At 33.2% G+C, this 25,564-nt stretch overlaps 1 protein-coding gene across 2 annotated transcripts; it reads right to left on the reverse strand.

Annotated features, from left to right (window-relative positions):
- Window positions 1-18,374: 18,374 nt before the first annotated feature.
- On the reverse strand, window positions 18,375-22,960 carry LOC139511670 (uncharacterized). 2 transcript variants are annotated; one of them, XM_071298670.1, is made up of 3 exons: window positions 22,733-22,960; window positions 22,122-22,190; window positions 18,375-20,224 (listed from the first exon to the last, which is right to left on the reverse strand). In XM_071298670.1, exon 3 carries the CDS (start codon window positions 20,104-20,106, stop codon window positions 18,481-18,483), a length of 1,626 nt encoding a protein of 541 aa, XP_071154771.1. In that variant the 5' UTR covers window positions 20,107-20,224; window positions 22,122-22,190; window positions 22,733-22,960; the 3' UTR covers window positions 18,375-18,480. The 2 variants fall into 2 exon arrangements, with proteins under 2 accessions (XP_071154771.1, XP_071154770.1); XM_071298669.1 differs by having other exon boundaries at window positions 18,375-20,108; window positions 22,733-22,959.
- Window positions 22,961-25,564: the final 2,604 nt, after the last annotated feature.

A 25,564-nucleotide genomic window follows, 5' to 3' on the forward strand; every position in this document is an offset into this window, starting at 1 on the left:
GAAACATACCATAGATATATTCAAACGCATAAGTCGACAGCAAACCGACAGGGTCATTACAAAAACGAAAAACGACGAAAAGACAAACTCTACACAACACACAACACACAAAACTAGGGTTCAAACAGTAAGATTTTAAAAGCAGAGAAAACTATGCACCTTATGAACAGCACGACTTTATCGTATGACAATACGATAAAGAAACATCCAGGCTTAAATTAAGGCGTAGTCTTTTATTCAGTAACGGATCAGCTCTAGTATACATGTAGTGGCTGTAATGCTTCAACATTTTAGCCTCCATTTTCAGAGAACTAAAAAATCCCAATAAGATTTTATTACATGTTTTACCGGGTTTATATAAATGAAAATGGAGACTGAAATGTTGAAGCATTTTAGCCGTTATCACGGATCGATGATTTAGTGGTCCTTTACATTTTCATTTTCTTGTTAAATGGAATTCACATATAATGTCGATGATGCATAGTTACTAGTTGAACGGTTTGGGAAATATAATTAATAATTGTTTTATATGATTTAACATGGACAATCTACACCAAACCTTTACGATATATTACACATCAATGTTCTGAATAAACCTATCTCACTTCATAATTGAGAAACTGAATGTGTCTATCAATACCCATGCTACGTCAATCTTTAAAGACCCAAATGTTGCAAAACACTTGTCCTACTTGCATGACAAATATGTTGTAATCCCAGCAGATAAACCCCAAATAAAATCGTTTACGTGTAAATCACATTACATAAACTGCTTGGAAACTTAGCATATACCCAAAGACACATACTAAAGAGTAAATCCTGGATACTAATCATAGGCCTGTTCTATGTTCCTTTGGATTTTTTTTTACCAAAGATGAAGAACTGGATCTTCCATTATTATATCAGATACATAAATTACATACATAAATAAAGGTAACAGTAGTATACCGCTGTTCAAAATTTATAAATCGATAGAGAAAAAACAAATCCGGGTTACAAACTTAAACTGAGGGAAACGTATCAAATATAAGAGAACTACGACACAACAGACACACAACACCGAAATGTAACACGCACAGAAACGAACTATAATGTAACAATGGCCATTTTCCTGACTTGATACAGGGCATTTTATGAAAAAATGGTGGGTTGAATCTGGTTTTGTGGCATGCCAAACCTCCCGCTTTAATGACAGTGTTAGTTATAACATTAAAATGACAACATTACATGACAGGGTTACAATAAATAAACAGATAAATGGGAGAAAATGTAGGACAGAGAAACAAATAGCCATCAAAAGATAACAGGTTAAAAAATATTTGTATACGCCAGACACGCGCTTCGTCCACACAAAACAATGCTCCGATGTAAAAAGTTTGAAAGTCATAACAACTACAAAGTTGAAGATCGCCGAGGACCAAAAGTTCCAAAAAGTTGCGAGGCCAGTGTTATCCGCCTGGGACAAAAACATCATTATTATCAAGAATAATACATAGTTTTGCAAACAGTAAATTTCATAAAATGACTATGTCAGTCATTTCAAAATAAAGTACAAATTTGGAATCTGAACTTTTATAAAAAAAAGTTAAATAAATGCAAATTAATATAAAAACCCAACAGCATATTGCTTTGTTAATATTTTTTCAAAATATGCAATCTTACCAACACCTGAGAAAATTTTATTTTAAAATTGTGTGCCAGCTGGTGTTCAATTTTGTCCATCCTGTTACTTTTTTTAACTGATAGCAAAAGTGATAATAGAAAAGAAAATATCCAATGAAATGTATGGGTCACACTTGCATAGCAGTGTTCATTTGAAATCACATTGACATTTATCATTTATGTAGATTTCCCAAAAAAAATCTGCAGATAGTCGGTACGTTAAAGAAAATCATCACTTTTCTTATTTTTCAAACGCTCTTAAAAAAAATTGTGGAGACAGTGGCATTGAAAATTTACTATTATGTCGCTTTTCAATGATACTGACTGGAAACTTAGTCAATAGATCAGTTATGTTGATTGTCAAAATTATTTTACACTTTTTTTTATTTTGTTTGGATTCGGAATGATAGCTAATATTCTGGAAGTTGTAGCAGCTTTTGTCTCTCAATGATTATGGCAAATAAAAGCACGGAGGCGTCCAAAAGAATGGGGGGGGAATAAAAATGAATAATACACACAGATTTGCCGCTTGTGTGGGTATTTATATTTGGAATGGCAAATAATGGCAAATATATCAATGACCTGCGACTTAAAGAAGGCAATAAATCTGATTCAATGGGTAGAAATTCTTATACCAAGTAATGGCCCATACGTACATGATGTGCATCTACTGTAGACTTAAACTTGTGTTCTAATCCTTTTATCTCCTAATATCATCTCATTTGAGTAAGATAGTGGTAGCTGTGAAATATATATGTGACGGAGAAGGGATTTTCACATTGTTATTTTATGAATAGGGCAGGGGACTTCAAACCACAACCGAAGGTATAATACACTGCCATCTATATGTTGTGCACCCCCCTTTTTTTGGAATAAAAGACATTGGTTTGTGTCATAAGTGTTGCTGTCGTCTCGCAAGGTCTGTTTCTCTATTTGCCTGTAACGAGAAAGTATCATGTCTCCAAGAAACCAGTACAAAAGTTGGCTAAATATGATGATAGTTTTACAACCCAAGCAGAACAAAATATCAGATCAAGGAAAAAAATAAACCAAATTAGGTTCATTTACTATTTAAAGAAAACATTTAAGTACAAATTGCAAAGGATAAAGCATTCAAAGAGTATTGAAAAGAAACAATGCGTATTGTGTATGACACGCTTAAATAATAGCTGTACAGTAATATCGGCAACTGAATTCTAAATAATAGTTGCACAATTAATAATTTTGTCCATCCTGTTACCAGTTATGCCCGCGTCACACTGTCCCGATTTTTACGCCGATGGCAACACGATTATGGAAATTTTCAAAATCGGGCCTGATCGTATCCAGATCGGGCTATTCGTAGTGCCATCTTTAACCATCGTAGAACCATCGGCCACTTTTTCTAGCCTTCGGGGACAACTTCGGGAAGGGTTCTAAATTTTTTAACATGTTAAAAAATCCCCGAAGGTGCGTCCGATGTTGAGGGTTCGTATTGAGTTCGTATCACCATCCTCACCATCGTACTGTCACCGGGAATGCATCTTTGAACATCGTATTGCATTCGTGATTCCATCGTTTCCATCGGGCAGTTTTGACATTACGATGTCTACACGAATGAATCACGAAGCTACCCGAAGGTCTTACGATGGCAACACGACTTCGTGAAGACCTCGTAATCCCGTCGTGTTGCCATCGAATAAAAGTACGAAGGCGACAAGATGCAACTACGACGGCAATAAATCCAGCTAAATGTAAGTTAATTTTCGCGCTAAAATACATTCAAAGTGCCATGCGCGATATGCACTGGTCAGTCTAATACGACAGTTATGCCCGCGTCACACTGTCCCGATTTTTACGCCGATGGCAACACGATTATGGAAATTTTCAAAATCGGGACTGATCGTATCCAGATCGGGCTATTCGTAGTGCCATCTTTAACCATCGTAGAACCATCGGCCACTTTTTCTAGCCTTCGGGGACAACTTCGGGAAGGGTTCTAAATTTTTTAACATGTTAAAAAATCCCCGAAGGTGCGTCCGATGTTGAGGGTTCGTATTGAGTTCGTATCACCATCCTCACCATCGTACTGTCACCGGGAATGCATCTTTGAACATCGTATTACATTCGTGATTCCATCGTTTCCATCGGGCAGTTTTGACGTTACGATGTCTACACGAATGAATCACGAAGCTACCCGAAGGTCTTACGATGGCAACACGACTTCGTGAAGACCTCGTAATCCCGTCGTGTTGCCATCGAATAAAAGTACGAAGGCGACAAGATGCAACTACGACGGCAATAAATCCAGCTAAATGTAAGTTAATTTTCGCGCTAAAATACATTCAAAGTGCCATGCGCGATATGCACTGGTCAGTCTAATACGACAGTTAAGAAAGACGTTCACAAAACATGGAGCTCATATCATATGATTCTATGAGAACAAGAAAGGCGACAGCGTTGTTTCTATTAATACAAATGGAACAAGAAGAGCAGCTATAACAAGCTCAAGATTTACTTTTACAAGTAAAATATTATTTTTTGTCAATTTTTCATATCAAGTAACATAATGAAAATCATAAACGCGCCTCGTACACCAACACTGCAGGTACACGTATATAGGGTAATCAACTTTTTCTTCGTTATTCGGATTTTTTATGTATCGTCTGAGTTGTTGTCACACGAATGTTTACTCCATAACCATTTTGTTTTCTATATGTCATATTTTGACGCATTTGTTGCTTTCCCCACACCCTTCCTTTTGTCTATATTATTATGATATTCTCCTGGAAAGAGCTCTTTTTGAATAAAAGGAATCAACGAACCCATTACCTTACCTTTAAGATAGATCAGTAAACATGGGCATAATTATGAGTGATTATTCAGACTAGTGCACACATTTTACAGTTCAACCAAGGCAATGCCGAGCGTGGCATCCCCTCGTATGTAACATATTAGGGACAAATATGGACACTATATATCTTTTAGACATCGTATGGCCATCGCGCCATCATCGTTATCCATCGTGTAGCCTTCGTAATCCATCGTGTAGCCTTCGTGATCCATCGTGTAGGCTTCGGTTGAGATATGAAGCTTAAATACCCGTCTCGGTTAACCTTCGTGTGTCCATCTTTTGCTATCGTATATAATTTCGGCACCATCGTATAGACTTCGTTATTCATCGTACTTGCTTCGGTCACTTTTTGGTATTTTAACGAGATCGGGACCAACTTCGTACGAACTTACAATTTTCGCATTCGGGTGTCCATCGTATATAAAAATCGGGACAGTGTGACGCGGGCATTAAGGCAGCACTTGACTTGTTCTAGAAATACCTCAATACAAATGTACATTTTATGAATTAATATACCGTACGGTAATATATATGTGTAACAATTTATTTGCGATAATGTAAGAGGCATTTTGAGTTTTCTTACAAAGTATGTCTATCCTGTTACCATTTTTGTCCCTCCTGTTACCATTGTCTTAGTAACAGGAAGGACAGTAACAGGATGGAAAAATTAGTACATGACCCGAATTGGTTTTAAAATAGTCGCTCCCTAATAATTGATGTAGTGTTTTTATACTTCCGGCCCATGCCTAAGTTACGGTAACACACGTTTCCAAACTCCGAACAGTGGTGACATTTGGCTACGCTTCTTTATAGTACCTGAACAAGTTAAACAAATACTTCTCAAGAAACCGAAATAGAAGACAACTTGAAACAGCACCAGTCATGCTAGTATATGAATGAATAAAAACTCAGATCAGAATAGCATGGACAATATGTTAGTTATATGTCCTTGTGAATATATAGTGAGGAAAGTTATCAATAATTCTGCAGATTATGCAATTTTATCAAGTGTTCTGTACATTTTCTGTTAAAATTTTCACACAATCAGTGAAACATTCAAACAAGCTAAACTAATTTTTAATTACTGAAAGTTTCAAACAATGAAAAGTGTTTTATTTACCAAATAACTCATGTGTCTGTGAGAGAAAAAAAATCATGTGCAATTTTGGGAATTAAAGGGAAAGAAGATCCTTTTTGCAGCGCATTGGTGCATGTCAATTGTGAATATTTATATAATTACCAAATATATTTTCTTTATCATGATACTCACGTCGACATTATCAAGAAGTACACATCATAGGAAAAATGCACAAATTACAGATAAAATATTTAAAACAATCTATTTTGTGTGTCAAATCAGTATTTGTTGCATCTATATATACTAGATGAGTATAATCAATGTAAATAAGTTAAATTTTGGAAGAAACCCCCCCTTTTTTTTGGACGATCAATGCATTTGAATGTGAGCATATAGCTGGAACCCCCCCCCCCCTTCCCTTTACTCTGGGTTGGGACCCCCCTTTTTTAAAATGGCTTGATCCGCCCCTGATTAAGCATTACTCACAGGCAAATTTTTGACATGCTTGTATTTTCCATTTCCATTCTTAATTTTATTTTGCTGCCATATAAAAACTTGAAAAGTAAGCTACATCATGTACATGTAACAAAAAATAAATATATGCAAGAAATGACATAAAACTGACTCTGAATTAGTACATGAATTAGATGTAGAACTCACAAACTGAAGATGATCAGGAATACAAATGTTTTTTTATTTGAGTCAGATTTTTTTCACCGAAGCCCTTCAGCGCTATCAATTAAAATTATTTAGTCAAAATTTAACACAAATATTAAGGTTTATCATAACAAATTGGCAAATACGGCCTTATTATCACCTAAAAAACTACTGTGTACAGACTTACCTGTGCGGTTTGGGAAGTTTTAATGTTTTTAGATATATAAAAGTCAAATTTATTTTGCATATATCTGAAAGATAAAATCATTTTTGGTGAAGATCTGGATTCAAAATATTTTTTCTGTCCTATGCTTGAACAGATTTTTTATTCATCAATTTGGGAATCAGAATATTTTTTTCGGAAAAATACAATAACCCCTCCTGCCTTTTCAAGTTCAATAATCGTTCCCTAAACATTTTCCATCTGAACTTATAATTTTATTTTAAACATAAACAATATGTTAATGTAGCCTAGAACATTCGTTCTGAACATGCATAAAATATTTGCCACTGGACGTTAAACAACCAACAACCAATCAATATATAGGACATTGTCTTATTATAAAGCTGGCATTTAAGGTAGCGCCTTCCTCGTATTAGTACACAAGACACAACATGGAAAACTAAAGACTAAGCAACACGAACCCCATCAAAAACTGAGGGTGATCTCAGGTACTCCGGAAGGGTAAGCATATCCTGCTCCACATGTGGTACTCGTCGTGTTGCTCATGTAATTACAAACCCGCTAAATTGTCTAATTTGATAGGTCACATTCGAGAAAAAGGAAGGAGATTGCAGTTACGACATAAGTAATAAATCCAATATCATCTGTTAAACAGTTATTCCATAATAACAAGAGTATTTAAACATACGACTTTCTACACTTTACAAAAGAATTCCCCATTATAAACTAAAAGACACTTTAAGATATTCGGTTAGGCTTTGTTTCATAAAAAAGAATGACGAACGAAGATACAAGTATCTTGTATTGTGGAGGGTTAAATCTAACTTTGTAAAATATCACTCTGATTCAAACAAAACATTATCCGAAACTTACATTATCAAGATCCTTGATTTCTTGATTGTTTCGTTTGGAGGACGTGTTTTTCAACAAACTATCGGCATTCCCTTGGAAACCAACTGTACTTATAATCTTGTCGTCTCCTGTCCATGTTCTTATGAGGCTGACTTTATAATATAATCAATATTATACAATTGTATTCTTTTAGAAGGAGGAAAAGACGTTAGCAGTATCCTTTAACTTTACTTTTTGCTATGAAGATGATATTCTCTCACTGAATAATTCAAAACTTCGTGACTATGTTGAACGCATCTATCCTATCGAACTAGAGATAAAAGATACAACACATACCGTTAAGGCTGCCTCATATCTTGAATTACACATGGACAATGAAGGACGGTTGAATACAAAACTTCACGACCAATGAGATGATTTCAGCTTCCCAATTATGAACTTTAGCAGCGCCTGCATACGGAGTACATATATCCCAATTAATATGATATTCCCGGGCTTGAATTTCCTATCATGATTTACTTGATAGAGAGTTGCTGCTCACATGGAAGCTATTAAAATAAGTGTTCAAAATGGTGAAGTTAAAATTATAACTTTATAATTACATTAGATGTAAGTTTCATTATAATACGTTATTCTGATTGGCTAACATGTTATTCCGTAAACAATTGCATCAGACAATAACATGTATCATGCATGATGACACGAGGTCCCACAATAAAGTGCACAGGTGAATTAAATAAAACTGGATAAAAATCGTGTTTTCATGATTTTAGCTAAAAAAAATGTAATTATAAGTATTGAATACTTCTTTTTGAAACTTTATAGGGTTGTAAAAGCGTTGACCGTGCGTACATTTTTAGAATGAAGCGCTTCTGCGCTTCATACAAAATGTACTTCGGTCAACGCTTTTACCACCCAATAAATTTACAAAAAGAAGCATTCAATTCTTAAGTACATTTTACGGACATCATCACGAGTATGTTGACCGTTATTGAATATCCGTTTCACAGATGATATCGGATTTGTTCCTTACGAATGTTACGATGGCCATTGTTATATCATAGTTCGTTTCTGTGTGTGTAACCTTTTAACGTTGTGTTTCCGTTGTGTCGTTTGTTTTCTCTTATATTTTTGTGTGAATTCACATTACTATAAGATGTGTCACGGTACTTTTCTATCCCAAATTCATGTATTTGGTTTTGATGCTATATTTGTTATTCTCATCGGATTTTGTCTAATGCTTAGTCCGTTTCTGAATGTGTTACATTTTAATGTTGTGTCGTTGTTCTCCTCTTATATTCAATGCGTTTCCCTCAGTTTTAGTTTGTAACCCCAATTTTGTTTTTTGTCCATAAATTTACGAGTTTTGAACAGCGGTATACTACTGTTGCCTTTATTTATCACCACCGGACCGGAATCTCTGCTGGTGGACAATCTGTCCCCGAGGATTCTACCAGTCCGGTAGCCTAACAGCATGAAAACTAGTAGAACAAAAAATATTAGTCTGGATGACACGCCGCCCAGGATAAAAAGGTGTCAATCGGCTGTTGTCAAGGACACAACAAAACCGATTTTATCAGGTGTCCCCAGAATTATCTTAAATGACACATGTGTAGTCTTCTGAATCCTCATTGTACTATAAAAATTCAGACAAGTTTGAATATATTCGGCCCTGTACTGTTCAGCTTTCAGATATTTTAGATTTCAATGACAACCATCAATATTGCTCTATTTCCAAGTGTAACCGTAAAAATTGTAAAACCTGTGATATACTAATAACTGGTACCCACTTTCAAAGTAATTTAACCACCAAAATTTACAATACACATTGTCATGAGGATTTGAATTGCACCGCTTCCAATATTGTGTACGGTATTGAATGTACTCTTCGTGGATTGATCTACGTCGGGGAAACTCGACAAAGACTCAATTTTAGAATGAATGATCATCGGTCTAATGTAAATGATCCTAATAACAACAAATTTCTCTATAAACATTTCAATCAGCCTGACCATTCTATTGTTTCAATGAAAGTCCGGATTATAGAGAAAATATATCATCCAACTAATGACCCCATATTGAGTACACCATATCGTTTACAAAGAGAAGACTTTTGGATAAGAGAGTTGGGAACAGCCATTCCCTATGGATGCAATGACAAAATTGATGGTGTAGGTATTTTGTCTAGTCCCAGGTGTAGTACCGTCAATACATTACAATTGTTTAATACTTCTGCTCGACGAAATAGAAGTCATGGTCACAGAAAATATATACCACCTGCTCTACACACCGTGACAATTGATAGTCTGTTAACGTCTGTTCAAAAACCTTTAGGAATTTATCATATCAGAAATAAATTATACTCAATTCCATTGTCAAAACTTTCTTTACTATCTCAAGAAGCCCAAAATACTTCCGTTACTGATTCTCGTTCTGTTTTGTATAGACTAGTTGCAATAATCATGGACATTGCTAACCATAGACTATTCAAACCTGTATCGACTTCATCCAATAATGAGGAAAAACGTAATTTTTTTAAGGTAGAATTCGCCAATAAAGGTTTAGATGCTATAAATATTAGCAATATTTTCCATCAAAAATCTGTACAAAAAACCATACCTTAAAAGTATAGATTTATTTGTATCACATGGAAGTATATGCCACAAAATATATGTTGAAAATGAAATAGTGATAAGTGTAGAATGCACTGAGATTCTAAGCAAACAGGAAAAAGCCGACACAAAAATGTTTCTTCATGCAAAACACGCAGCTGACAAAAGGTTACGATTCCATTGTTATACAATCTTTTGACACCGCTGTAGAAGTATTGGCCGCTATTTTCAGAATTGCATCAGTTCTAATATGATGGTCCGAGTACACAGTTATTTCGTAGTGCATTTCTTTTAGACAATAAATGAAAGTTAAAAAAATCCCACCTGCACTTTCTCAATAATATGTTTACAGTGTGTTGTACTACTTTTGGGACAAATTATATCAAAAATATAGAAAACTTCATCAGCTCTTACTCAAAATATGGACAATTTTATGTAAAGGGGGTCTTGAAATCTTTTGACAGCTTCCGAAGTGCTTATTTTTTTACCTTTTACAGCGGGACCTAATTACTACTTTACATTAAAATTTATGAACCAAATTTTTTTTTTCGGTGTCATTTCACCCCCCCCCCCCCCCCCCCTACTTGCTATGTGAGGCATAAAACATGGAGAAAAAAATTTGGAAGGGATATAAAAAAAATTAGCAAGTAACACACTGTCCACACTAAGGACTATATTCGTGGACAACGAAAATCAAAGGACGATAACTGTGTACTCGGACCTTTTAATTATGACAGGTGCGTCTTCCAAATGCAGATTATTAAATGTGCAATCAATGTGAGCAAAATTTGGAGAGAAAGTTTGTAGTTTGTAGTTTGTAGTTTTTGGAATTTTGGATCCTCAATGCTCTTCAACTTTATAGCTTTATTAATCTGAGCGTCACTGATGAGTCTTCTGTAGACGAAACGTGCGTCTGGCGTATTAAATTATAAGAATGGTACATTTGATAACTATTTGTAGAGCACTGCCAGGATTTCACGCCTTTACTGGTTGTGATTCAGTAAGCACTTTGTCTGGTAAAGGAAAAAGCAAAGCATTCGACGTTTTGATACGTTCTGTTCAGAAGGTCTATCCCGTCTTAGTGAAACCTTTAACCCTCTCAGTCCCAAATAATTATCATTTTCATGTATGGAAAACCCTATTTTTTTCGAGGTAAAATGCATATTTCCCGCATATTTTGAATACACATTCCTGACCTGGGATGCCTTTATTGATGTATTTGACTTTGTAAACGTTAAGTTTACATAGTTGACATTATAATAACATTGTTATTTTATTTTCAAAATGTACCGTTACAGCATATGACGTCATAAAAAAGAGTGTTATTCGTGACGTTTATGTGTAAGACGTCGAAATAAAGCAACTTGCAGGTACTTGAAAATACCCTTAGTGTTGTACAATCGACGGCGTGTAAAACGGTTATAGTTTTATCGATTTACAGAGTGTAAAGTGTTATTGATTGCAAAAGTTCTTATTCCATCCTATCAGAGTTTCGTTTTTTGAAATATATTTGATATTTGCTGAAATATATTCAACTTAAAGAAGGTTTTATTTTGGAAACAATATACTAAAAACAATATTTAAACTTGTGTTGGAAAAACTCGGAGGTATAGTGTGTAAGTCTTGAATACTACTTTATAAATAGTACCGAAGTCAACATCTCTTCATAAATGGAACATCGTATCAAATATGCATTGAATTAATTAATTAATTTGCCGTATGATAATTAATTTCTTCCTTTTTTAATCATGTTTGTGATGCATTATGTAATATCTCATTGGGGTCTTCTTTTTCCAATAAAGTTCAATTATTCTTACTTTGCTATTGATTGAGGTTTCATCCAGCTTGTGAGCCGACAGCGGGGAGAACATTTTCAGGCCGCAGGTCGTCAGCGGAAAAAAATAAGCCATTCACCAAGGCGAGAAAAAATAAAAACAGTCTAATAAAAAGCATACCCGGAATTTATTGAAATACATGCATTTACTTAAATCATACATCTTTATATACCGTCTTAAAAGGGCACAACATAGGATTATTTGTGTGATATGTGATACTTTAAAAACTATTTAACTATCAAAATATTTCAAAGAACTATGCCCTACAAATTGATTTATTTTTTCGGATTTCAATTCAATTTTTCATCATTTCTGGGGTGAAAACTATAAGCAAAAAAAAAAAATAGCCAAATATCAGATGGGGACGAGTATCTCGGATTCTTTGGTTATAGCCTTAACGTGAAATTACTACATTTTGCCAACTTAATACGAGTTCTTTTGGGTTATAATGAAATAGACAAAGTTGGGATGTAAGAAAGGAAATATTAACAAAATTAATTATAATCATTGAATAGCAAAGAAAACAAAATTCAACAGCAAATAAAGGAACCACTGGCATTAAACATCTACTCTAAGATCCTCATTTTTTTTTAAATTAAAGCCATCCCCTAATTTGGAAGAAAGAGATCAAATTGAAGTCATCTAATTAACCCCTTGAAAATGACACTACGCTTTGGCACCGAAAGGGTTAACATTGCATCTTTTGTTGGGGCAGTAGATGACCTCTAGGCGAAGAGTTGTCAAAAACAGTAGAGAAGTTGTTTTGTGCTATAAATGGCTACGAAATTCATATCGTCGATGAATAAAGATTCAGAATTGTTTGCAATGCAAAAAACATTCATTGTCATCTACTGCCCCCAACAAAAGATGCAATGTTCTGGTTGCTTATGTTTGTCTTTGTCTTTGATTCCATGTTTTTTTCTCTTCTTACCTTTGAATGTTTTTCAACATCCTTAAGTTACTTGATGCTCTATGTTTCAGTGTAAAAAATAAACCTTTTTATCCAGAAAACTGGTAAGTATGCTTTTTTTCATTCAAAATCATGATTTTTGGAAATTACCTCCCCCTTTTTTTTCTTGGTCCTCTACGATTTAAAAATTAAATAAAAATGAACCTCCGTTTTAATAAGATATGATTTGGTCAATCGAATAAAAAATTTAGTACCGAATACTTCGTAATTTTTTCATATTTCTGTATATATGTGTAAAACAAAATTTTTGATAAACTCTTAAATAAGTCCCCTTTTAATCTCTTTTGGACACTTTTTCAAAAGTATAACACCTCTTAAAATATTCTCTAGACATTTCTCTTTAGATTTATACAAAAACATGCGGTTTCCTGGGGGTGTAACACAGAACTGAAATTTTACCCTACCAGCTTGATTATAACCTAATGCGAAAAGGCATGAAAATATCATGTAGTCAACAAACAATAAGAAGATTTGAATGAAGTGAACAATTTATATTTTAATATTTGAAAACATTTTATTAGATTAAACAGATTATCAGAACTATCTTATTTAGTTTTCCTCATATCTGTTCTCGTTTTGGAATTCTGAATACCATAGAAAAAAAATAACAGATTTAAACATAAAAAAGACAAGTGGTTGTCGTTTGTTTATGTAATTTATACGTGTTTCTCGTTTCTCTTTTTTTTATATAGATTAGACCGTTGGTTTTCCCGTTTGAATGGTTTTACACTAGTAATTTTGGGGCCCTTTATAGCTTGTTGTTCGGTGTGAGCCAAGGCTCCCTGTTGAAGGCCGTACTTTGACCTATAATGGTTTACTTTTTTTTTTTTTAAATTGTTATTTGGATGGAGAGTTGTCTCATTGGCACTCACACCACATCTTCCTATATCTTAGACAAGGGAACAAGCAATGAGATATTAGTTTTCCCGTAGAAGTATATACGTTTCGCAATGTTTCATTATCGTAGCAAGTAGTAGCAAAAATACTATCACCAATCCACCAGCATAGATTGACTACAGATAATAAAAGATACACATAATTTCTTGGATTCAGGCGATACTTCGTAAAACTATTAAATTGTAGTATACAAAAAATTTGTAAATACAATTCTAGCATTAATACAAACTTTTGGACCATGAAACCACTTACTGCCCTTAAATAAGACCTATTAGTAAACATATGAAAACTAACAATTAATAAAGTTATTACAAATGCTGATAAAACAGTATCGTAAGCTATATCAGCATTTTCCGTAAATTTGGATTAATTCCTACAATAAGCTAAAAGATAACTTGGTAAGACTATCACAACTCAAAACAATAAGCATAACAGGATAGGAATCGTATTTTGTTTTATTTTCTTTCGAGGCTTCCTGTGAGACTTTTTCTAAATCCGTAACGGGTGATCAAGACGTCGAACAGTTGAGTAAGGGAGTATTTACATTTGCAAGATGTTGTTCATGGCTTCTAGATTGAGGTTCATTATCATTTGATGGCCAAAGTTCAGCAATAAATATCATTGACAGTAAAAAATATTCCATTTCTGCAGGCATTGCATACGGCTTGATAAAGTCTAAAAACCATTGTGGCTTGCACTTGTTTTTTTCATAAGACAATGCATATCATTGCTTTCAGAGTTTGTGTGTTTGTATATTTCAACAAAATAATAAGCCCATTGTGAAATATTTGCCAGGACTATCAATAAAAAACTATAGTAAATCTTCCACGAGCATTTCAAAAAGGAATGAATGCAAACTTGTAAAAACCAAGACTGAACAATATAAAATATTATTTGAAAGCAGTGAAACCTGACGGTCGCGTTATCATGTCTTTTGTCATATGTGGCATTTGTGTCTACACAGCCTATTGTCTTGCGCTCGTCGAATAAGTCCTCATGGCAACAAATTGTGCAAATTATTTTAGCAAGGGAAAACAGAATACTCCCAAATGTGAAAATCCACAGAAATACAAATTTCACTTTTGAGTTGTGTTTTCTACTCAAAGACGTTGATTCAACATCAGCCTGCCTCAGTCGATACTCGATTACCAAATGAACAACGCAGACGGCAATTGCTAAGAAAACTACGATACAAAGATATGAATAAATTTGGTGATTCTTAATTTTCTCGTCCTCAACCAACTGAACTCCGAAGATATAAAGAACAGATATCAGTAACACGCTTGAAAGAAGTACAAGTCCGCTTATACTGCCATCATGAGGTCGAATGTTACCACTTGAATAATGGTTTTCGTATACTCCACCTGATGTAAGCGGTATGACTATTGCAGCATTCAAAAACTTTGCAAAGGATTTCATTGCTGAAAGGAAAAATCATTAGTGTTTGTTCAACATAAATTTAAAGCGACAACAACAAAAATAATTTTAAACAACTACTGGTTCGTCGTTTTAAAAGGTTTATAGCTAAAAAAAATATTATGGTATCTAAAATCTGACGCGCCATTCACAACACGCACATATAAGAACTAAATTGAATTATAAATACATGTATAATACAAAGTAATTACGGGAAAATTGATCATGACCCAGAATTGAAAAAAAACAGCTGAGGCCAAACGTCATCCCGTTTGTGTATTTGTTACATGAGAAATAGTCGAAGATTATTCTAACGTATGACAGCATTGTTCAAGAACTTTCTGAAAGCTTGGGACATCAGCATAGTCCATATAAAAAAAACGTGAAAGAACCGAACAAAACTTAAGGAGACAAATGTCTGACTCGAGATTGTAAAACATCCGTCTGAAATTAATTCTACATTATTCGAGGTTTTATTTAGTTTTTTTCCACGAACATGTGATTCTTTTTACCGTGCAATAACCCTGTAACAAGTGACCAATTAGGTTGTGAGTTCGACCCCTGCCCATGGTGTTGTGTTCGACTCATTTGACTAGGATTGTCATATTTTTTGTTAAATGTCGGTTGTTCTTTCGGAGCACTCTAGCTTCCTCCACTACTACACAACTGACCGTCACGAAGTAGTAAATAGTGCTGAAAGTCGCATTAAAACACAATCAATCAATCAAGTTGTTAACCAATCACCCCGTTATAGTTTATTTTCAAAACACAACATGAAAATGTATCAGTTTTACACAACAAGATAGTACAGCAAGATACCACACGCATACTATGACAAATGCAATCTAATAACGTGATTTTAACTTTGGAACAAAAAGTAGTCATTATTTTTCAACTTACTTTTTATTTTTAACTCATTTATGTGTTTCTTCTTCACTCTCTCTGTATGTTTATCAACATCAATTGACGTATGTAGTCCTCGGATTATTTGCTTTATCATATTTAATACTTATTAAATAAATTGATTCAGCAATAGTTTGAAAATTCTTTGGTAATGTTTGTCTTCTTGTTGTTTTACGATAAGCTAAACAGAGATTTGTCAATTTGTTGTGCTGGTTTGTTAATTTTTTATATGACCTCGCATTTATTTGAGCGGTTTATGCAAATGTGTAGCTGTTATAAAATCAAGAAGAGAATTCAGATGAATCGATAACTAGAGACCGTCTTGATTTTACGAAGAAAGTACATTGAAATCACTTCATCTCTTTTATGCCCTTTATTCTTAAAAGCTTCAGTTATCAACATCCACACATAAATATTTCTGTAGAGGGATGAATGAGAATTATAGGGATGATTTTTCTAATTATGAATTTTCAATATACTTAGATAGATCAATCTATCAGCACAAGCATGTTGACGATACATCTCGGTTTTATTTCTCGAGTTCTACCTTTTTTATATCATCACTCATGTCACTATATGTGGGTTATTGCCTACAATAAAGTCATAGAAAGAAAGTATCCTTTATTGTATAAACGAATTTACCAATTTTCCCTATAATAATTTGGATGGACCATTATGAAATTGTTGCGTAAAGATGGACATGGATGTGTTTTACTTGCATCTACATTTCTGTCCTCTTTTCATCTTGAATTTATGCACAGTTTTATGTAAACTGCTGTTCTTCTTTTCGTAATAAACATACGTGAAGTTAATAACACAAATACAACAAGTCAAGGTCAGTTGAATCATAAATATTTTAGGAGACTATCTCTTTTTATTCATACTGGGTTTCCAAAATCTAAATGAGGACTTCTTCTTGAAATATGATCCTACAAGTAACCGTGAAAAAATCAAATGTTGTTATTTGATACTTTTTATGCATTATTTTAATTAAAGTAACAACTTCAAGTCATACTAGTTAAGTACCACATAAAATAAAATAATTTGAAAATTGTAAAATTCCATAGTGATACAGGCAACAATATAATAATATGATCCATATCTAGGGTAAGAAATAAAATTTTCTCTCGAGCTTTACATCAACAATGAAGTAGAAGATTAAATGACGTAATAAACCAATTTGCACTTTTCGACAGTTTTTGTTTTGAACAACTATTAGAATGAAGTAAGAAGATGCAAAAGTCGAAACAAACGACGAATAAAAGTAAACGTAACAGTAAAATGTGACTACAATTTTGTGCTTTTTTGTTCGTTTATTTTTGGGGGAGGGATTTTTTTGTTGTTGTTGTTGTTGTTGTAGAGGGTTTTAACATCACTATAATTTGTCATTTGTAAGAAAAATTGCATGCATCGAAAAATCAAATGCACTTCTAATATATCCAAATTCACACATATTTGGAAACATATTAGACATATAAAAAGCCTGGTAACTTTTATCTGTAATAGACTGAATCTTATTTTTCATTGATAATTATGTAAAGTATATTATAGAAAAGATGCGGGGGGAAAAATCTGAAAAAAATATTTGTCTTTTGTTTTGCTAAGTTTTTTTCTTAGTTGACATATTTGTTTGTTTTTATATTGATTAAGATTATAACACAATGTGGACTACTGTAACCCTTTTATTGACATGTTTACCTATTTTGTTTTGTTCGCATGTTGTCAATATAATGGAATTTCATGCGACTGTCGTGAGCAACACGATGGGTGCGAAGCGTGGATCAGGATCTGCTTACTGTTCTGGATCACCTGAGACCACCCCTAGTTTTTGGTGGGGTTCGTGTTTCTTAGTCTTTAGTTTTCTATGTTGTGTAATGTAAACTATTATTTTTCTGTTTGTCTTTTTCAATTTTAGCCATGGCTTTATCTGTTTATTTTCGATCTATGAATTTTACTGTCCCACTGGTATCTTTCGCCCCTCTTTCATACAAGTGGGATGTTTAGCTAGCTATAAAACCAGGCTTATTCAACCATTTTTTACATATGAAAATGTCAGTACCATGTCAGAAATATTACAGTTGTTCCCATTTTTTCGATGTGTTTGAGTTTGAAACTTTTCCATTTGCTTATGGACTTTCTGTTTAGAATTTTCTTATAGTTCTGTATTTTCGTTGATTTACTTTAATACCAAATATTGAAATTTTATGACACCATGCTAGATTTCAGCTTTTGCTACATTGTACTAATCTGAAATCCAATTTGGCTCTCAATATATCTGTTGGACACAATTTAACATAGAACCTTACAAAATAGATTTATAACATATCATTAAACATCTGGTTGGTGGAACCAGCATACGTAAGCTACTGAAATGTCTGTCAAACATGCTAACTGTAAGCAATCAATTACTATCCACACTGATCAATGTCCATACTTGTTTCAATAATTAAATACAATAGAAAAACAACACATAAGTAAATTTCTTTTCAAATTTTATTTCAAACGAATGAACATATATGTTTATAATACACATGAATTTAGTTGCTATAGACAGATGCAGTATTTCCTCGCTCAAAATAAACTAAATGGTCTCGTTTTGTTGGCGCATGTCGTTATCTGGATTTTGTCGAAAAATATTATAAAATGATATGAAAGATTTAAATCTAAAAAACACAAAGAAAGGGAACAAACAATGAGAAATGAGTTTCTGTGTTGTTATGCTATATACACTTTGCAATATTTTCTTATCGTAAATAGATGTAGCTTCAAATATACTATCATCAATCCAGAAGTACAGATTTAAAATAGAGAGTAAAAGGTATACGTACTCGCCGAGACTTCGCTTTTTCTTTCCATAACTATTTAATTGTAAAATACAAACAACTTGAAAATACAGACCAATCATTGTCATTAATTTCTGACACATTATCAAATATTCTTTTCTTTCGTGTATGCAAGCAAAAATTACTAAGGAACAATATGCAATCGATCCTAAAAAGCTTGCTATTATCATTTTGTGATGAAAATGGAGATGTTGTGTTTTCATTAACGGTTCCAAAAATGACGATGATTGTGAAATCATATAAAAACTCATTATAAGTAAGACTGTTGTAGAACATAATAGAAATATATGGTATGCTACATTAACATTTTGAATCGTTTGATATGAACTTTCTTCAATATCTTCAGAAAGTTTAATATAACCAAATACGAAACATGGAAAAATCATAAGTGCAACAAATCCAACGCAAAAAATGGTTCTTAAACTGTTAAAACCAGATCTATCGATTCTTTCATCAGATGTTGAAAGTAATGGCGTATATTCACTTTCGGGATTTGATCTCTGTATACGTACTTCATGTATATGATTTTGCTTAGAGGGCCAAATTTGAGCTATCAAAATCATAGAGAACAGAAAATATTCCATTTTAATAGGCGAAAAAAACGGCTTAATTTGTCTGCTTACAATATTATCAGTGGGGCAAATGATATAATTAGTTTTATTACAACTTTGTCCAGGCCCGTCAGTAGATGTCCTTCTGTATATTTCGACAAAGTAATGTGCCCACTGTGAAATATTAGCCAAGACTATTAACAACAAACTATAGTAATTTTTCCATGACCGTGTAAAGCGAAAAGGAATGAATGCTTGTACAAAACATGACTGAACAAAGAAGAAGATAATCTGAATGCATTGAAAACTGATGTATACTTTGTCATAATCTGTGTAGTAAGTACCATTGGTGTCCATACAACCCATCCTCTCGAATTCTTTATATGTATGATTTTTACATTTGATAGTTCGGATAATTTTTGCAAACGAAAAGACAATGCTTCCAATTGTAAAAATCCACAAGAAAATTTTATTAACGTTAGATGTTGGTCTAATCCTTTCTGTAATTTGAGAATGCTGACGTTGATACAGAATCAAATATTTTACAAAAACAATAATCGCCAGAAAAATCACAATACATAGGTATGAATGAACTGTTATATATTGTACTAAATAATCTGTTTGCAGATCAACAAATTCAGCTCCAATCATGGACAAAATGACAATCACAAACACGCTTAGAAGTAGTACAAGTCCACTAATACTGCCGTCGTGAGGTCTAATATTATCAATACTATTGTGGTTTTCCGATGGTTCCCCTGCTGTGAATGGTAAAACTACAACAGCATTTAGTAACTTTTTAAAAGTTTCCATTGCTGAAAACAAGGGAAAAGAAGCGGTTATATCGTTATATGTGTCAGTCTTTTTACAGCGTTTTGTTATTCATCTTGATATTGAAACCTGAATATCAAAATTTGCCATGATCTCCAATCTTAAAGTACAAATCCGTTAATTTCTGATTGTATATTGGTTAATAGCTTAAAATTGTGTTGTTGTTAAAAGACATGTTTTAGATTACTCATAACTAAAATGATTAACATACTAGTACTAGTATTCGTGTTTAGTCCTATATATGGAACGCCACAGCTGTCTTATGTGTAACTCTTATATTACGTTATGTTGTTTTATCATTACTTGATGATAGTTTGTCTTTACATAATATGGTTTTGACATTACGTAATGATGTTTGTAAACCTCCATGAATAGTTATAAAACTTGTAAAGAAGTTATTCTTCAAGACCAATACAACGCAGTGTTCCTTTGAATCATTTACGAACTTATTATAATACTGCTGCCATTAAGGAATTTTGTCTGTCGTTCCCCTTTTTCATACCAAATAACTATGAACAAAAACTTGAACTTTAATTTGAACTTTAACTTAATGGATAGAGGTACTCATCCAAAGCGCATTACACAAACGACATATTGAAATCGATCTAAAAATAGAACATATGTTTTCCCAAAATGATCACGTGGTTTTACCTCGTAGTAGTAATGAAATAAACGCATCAAAGAAAGACATGACCACATTAAATACTGAAACAAACACATCATGTAGTGCAAAATCATCAAATTTTGAAACATCATTACTTAATGTTAAAGCAATATAAAGAATAGACAAATCATTATTACGAAATAACAAAACTGCTTCATGTAATGAAACAATTATATCACGTTATGTCACATACACATCAAGTAATGTTAAAACCACATTGCCTAATTACATAACCACATTAAATAATGGTGAAACCACATCAAGTAATGACAGAACTATATTAAGTAATGACAAAACTATATCAAGTCAATACGAAACCATATTATGTAATATCGAAATATCATTATGCAATGACTATTCCATATTGAAAACATCATTACTTAATGTCAAAACCATATCATGTAAAGACAAACTGTCATCAAGTAATAATAAAACAATATAACGTAATATCAGAGTTCCACATAAGACAGCTGTGGCGTTTCATACCTATACGTGTTTTATTCGTTTGCATTGCAGCTAACCACTGCTAAAACATGTAATTAACATTGAAGGATGGAGATCCATCCAACTTTAAAAAGTTAAATTTCATGATATATAAACCGATGTTTTAATAGAATCAAAATAAGTACTAGTAATTGAAATCATGTCATTACAGAAACAGAACTAGGTTGATTGTACCAAGAACATTTAACTTTGACATTTCAAGAGTGGTGATATTACTGTATAAAAACATCATTAGGAGCCTGTAATTCAGTGATTGTCGTTTGTTTATGTGTTGTGTTACATATTTGTTTTCATTTTTTTAAATAAATAAGGCCGTTAGTTTTCTCGATTGGATTGTTTTCATTGTCATTTCGGAGCCTTTTATAGCTGACTATGCGGTATGGGCTTTGCTCATTGTTGAAGGCCGTACGGTGACCAATAGTTGTTAATTTCTGTGTCATTTTGGTATCTTGTGGAGAGTTGTCTCACTGGCAATCATACCACATCTTCTTTTTTATATTTAGGACACATTGTCAAAAATAGCCTTCAGAAAAAGCAAAAATAGGTGAGCCCCAAACCAAACGTGTTACCCGAGGAATTGAATAATTTTGTGCAACTACAGTATTCTGTATGATTTTGAATAAATCAGTATTTCGATGTTGAATAATTTTCCAATTATATTCAAACAATGTACATATTTTACTGTATCAACACGCAGAAAGGTTCCGGAAGTATGTAAAATGGTTAGCGTTTTCCCTCATATATATTTTTATCTAATGGAACGTATGTAAAGGAATGTTTCAAAAACGTTATGAAACATCATGAGTCTGTAGCGCTTTTCTAAACATACCTTCTGTCCTATTCTGTTAGTTTCTTTTAAATCTTTTGAGGATGCACCTGTTTTTAATCTGCTTAATTCCTATAAGGAAAATGTGAATAACATACAGTGTTATTTACTGATCCCACCTGGCCTTGCGGTCATAAAACTTTTGAGCACGATTTTTGTACTCAGAGTCGAGGATCAACCAATCAATATACTGGATTTTGTGTTTCGAGCATGATTTTTGTGCTTCGAGCACTGAGCAAAGTTTTATGACTTCAACCCCTGAACTACGTTTTGAATATAAATGATCGTTACAGAGGCAACAAAGTGTGTATTATATGTGAATGTGCTAGTACCGTAATAGATTTAATTCATTGGAAATCATACGGACTAGAAATATATTTTTAACTTATATACCGTTACATTCATATACATTTTAATGGTTTTATAGAAGGTAATTAGTATCCTTATTGACCATAGTATGCCCATAACCATAAACTAATTCAACATCTTTTTCTCAAATAATTTTACCGCTGGGTAACGGCTTATAAAATTTTAATTTCATGAAAAAGAATTACTATGATAAAACAAAATAAATAGTACAGTAAACTAACGTCTTACGCTAGATAAAAACTTACTTCCAAAAGTAAACGTCTGTTTGTCACCTGCTGCATATGTTCTGATAACTTCCTGGTTTATACTTATGTATTGTTATGTAAAAAGTTCATACATTCATTTCAGTTACCGACTGTTAAAAGGCCAAAAATGATACCTTTAATACTTGCACAATGTGGGAAAATTCATGCGAAAAGTATTTAAATCGTAATTCACTACATTTCTACACACCAATGTCTAACAATAAAGTGTGTATAATCCATTTTGTATTCAACTCACTGATATACATTGATTGAACGATTGATTGATGTATAACGTAACATTCATTTCGTGTCGGTCAGCTTTTATTGGTGGACGAAACCGGCGTGGCAAGAGATAACCACCGACATTGGAAGGGAAAACTTGACAATCCTAGTCAATGAAGATTCAGCGAAACATGGACCTCAGTGTTGACAGGCTAATGATACAGTATTTCGGCTACTTATAACACTCGACCACCGAGGCCCCTGTAGGTTATACAAAAGATTGACTGGCACTTTTATTGCAAACATGTAGTTTTATTATTACTCTAATGACAATCCAACACACACACACAAACATATCGATGTCCTAATTCAGGAACATAACTCGAGGGTGTTTTGTGTTCCATTGAAAGTTAGAGGTATTCAAAACGACCTTTGATAGTCTGGCAACAAATTCAAAAGTATAAAAAGACTCAGTCTCTTGTAGTGTTAGTTATACTGTTTTACATTGGTATGTTATATAATACCCTTTGTTGATCTGTAATTGTTTTAAGTATTATTTCTTGTAAGTTCTTTATGTATCGTTAAGTATACATCATGTAGGACACATTATAGGGTATGGAACTAAGCAATCTCCTTCTCAATATTCTTTTTATGATTTGAAATTTATATGTCCTTTCAAGTTGTGTGGATGGATACCAATTAGTGCAGTAGTGTTTTACTGATGTTATAAGACAAACCAACGGAAAAAAAATCCGGAAGAACTACAAAGGAGCGAAACTGGAAGTGTCGATAGGGTTAGCGTCTCCTCTTATGCAAGCCGCACCTGTCATCTTTCATGAATGTGACCTACCGAATTCGACTATTGACCGGATTTGTTATAACATAAGCAACACTACGCGTGCCACATTTGGAGCAGGATCTGCTTACCCTTTCCGGAGCACCTGAGAGCACCCCTAGTTTTTGGTGGGTTCGTGTTGCTTATTCTTTAGTTTTCTATGTTGTGTGATGTGTTCTATTGTTTGTCTGTTGGTCTGTTTGTCTTCTTTCATTTTTAGCCAGGCGTTGTCAGTTTATTTTCGATTTATGTGTTTGACTGTCCCTCTGGTATCTTTCGTCCCTCATTTCTAAATACATAATCAGTCATAACCAAAAATTATATAACAAGTAAAATATCAGATTAGAATATGTATTAGGTATCTAGAGATCTAATACTGAGAAAACATGACGTTAGTGAGTTGATGCACATAACATATCGTGTCAGTCAACTAGTTCGATTTCGACATTTTGACTGTGTGTGAACTAGAATACTCGTTGTAGCATAGGAGACACAACAAAGTGTCTTGTTCCGGTGTTGTTCATATTTACTTATATTTCTTTGGTCTTAATAGATATACGAAATTTGAACATCGGTAAATTACTAGTGTATATTTTTCAACTCACATTAAACTTATAATGTTCGCGTCTTCACTCTTTCAGTCTCTTTTTGTTTATCAAAACCATTAACAGTATCCTGTCTTTTCAAAGTATTTGATCAATCAAAATAATTATCTGTAACAGTTGACAAAGTCAACTAAGAGTTAATTCGATATGTCCTGTGGTCGTCTAAATATTTGTTTTATTGAAACCGTGTAGTGTCTATCTCATCAAGCCAAAATTTCCGCTTCTTCAAGATAAGGAAATAGCATCTGGAGAAAAATGCAATATTTTGCGTAGTGTTCAGCCGTCAACATCACACTGACAGGATCAATCTGAAGTCTACGGATGCTAATTGGGGACATTATAAAAAAAAATATATCCTTATCTCAATATATATCGTTATTTCGATTTCATTAAATTGTTTTCTCGTTATATTGATATCGTTATCTCGATACAATTATATTGTTATCTCGATATTTATATAGTTAAGGTATGGTTATGGCACCTTTTTTGCAAATTAATCAAAAACTTATACATATATCAAAATTTTAGCAGAGGGTAGAATTGATCAGTACATAATGAATGCCTCTGCCGAAATTCAAGTTCAGGATAATCGGAAAGCTTGATTAAGAGCTGTGTCCCTTTTGGGGATTTTTTTTTCAAATTTTCATCGTAATTTTGACAATATCTTGAAGAATCGTAAAAGCTGGAGCCTTTTTCGGTTTTTTTATTCATGTTTCAAACTATGTCCTGTTAAGAATTAGTTTAGTCGTCCAGCTAACAAACTAAGGTTCCCTGTTTACAGAAATACCATCTATTAAGGGGCGATAGAAAGCTAAAAAGTCCACTTTAACCTTTATTTAACATTTAGTTTAAAAGAAAAACATAGGTCCCTATGTATGATAATATGATAAGCGCATACAAGATCAAAAATATAAATGCATTATAATTAAAAAAAATCTTTAAGTGGTAGTAGACATAGAATTATAAATAAATATACGTTTACGACACTGCATATTTTTATATACTTCTTTTAAAGAAAGAAATACATTTCGCCTAATGAAATGTAGCTTATCTCTGAAATATTCGAAATGAAGTTACATATATAACTTGAGCTATAGAATTTAATTCAATAATAATTAAATTCAGTTATTGTAATTATATAACTTGGTATGCCTATTAATGATTTAAATT

This window comes from Mytilus edulis, chromosome 2 (genome assembly GCF_963676685.1).
Source record: "Mytilus edulis chromosome 2, xbMytEdul2.2, whole genome shotgun sequence".
In the NCBI taxonomy this organism is placed as follows: domain Eukaryota; kingdom Metazoa; phylum Mollusca; class Bivalvia; order Mytilida; family Mytilidae; genus Mytilus; species Mytilus edulis.

What these genes read in the sequence shown, in the direction of transcription:
- LOC139511670 (XM_071298670.1), bottom strand. Translation starts at nt 20,106, where the DNA reads ATGGAAACTTTTAAAAAGTTACTAAATGCTGTTGTAGTTTTACCATTC.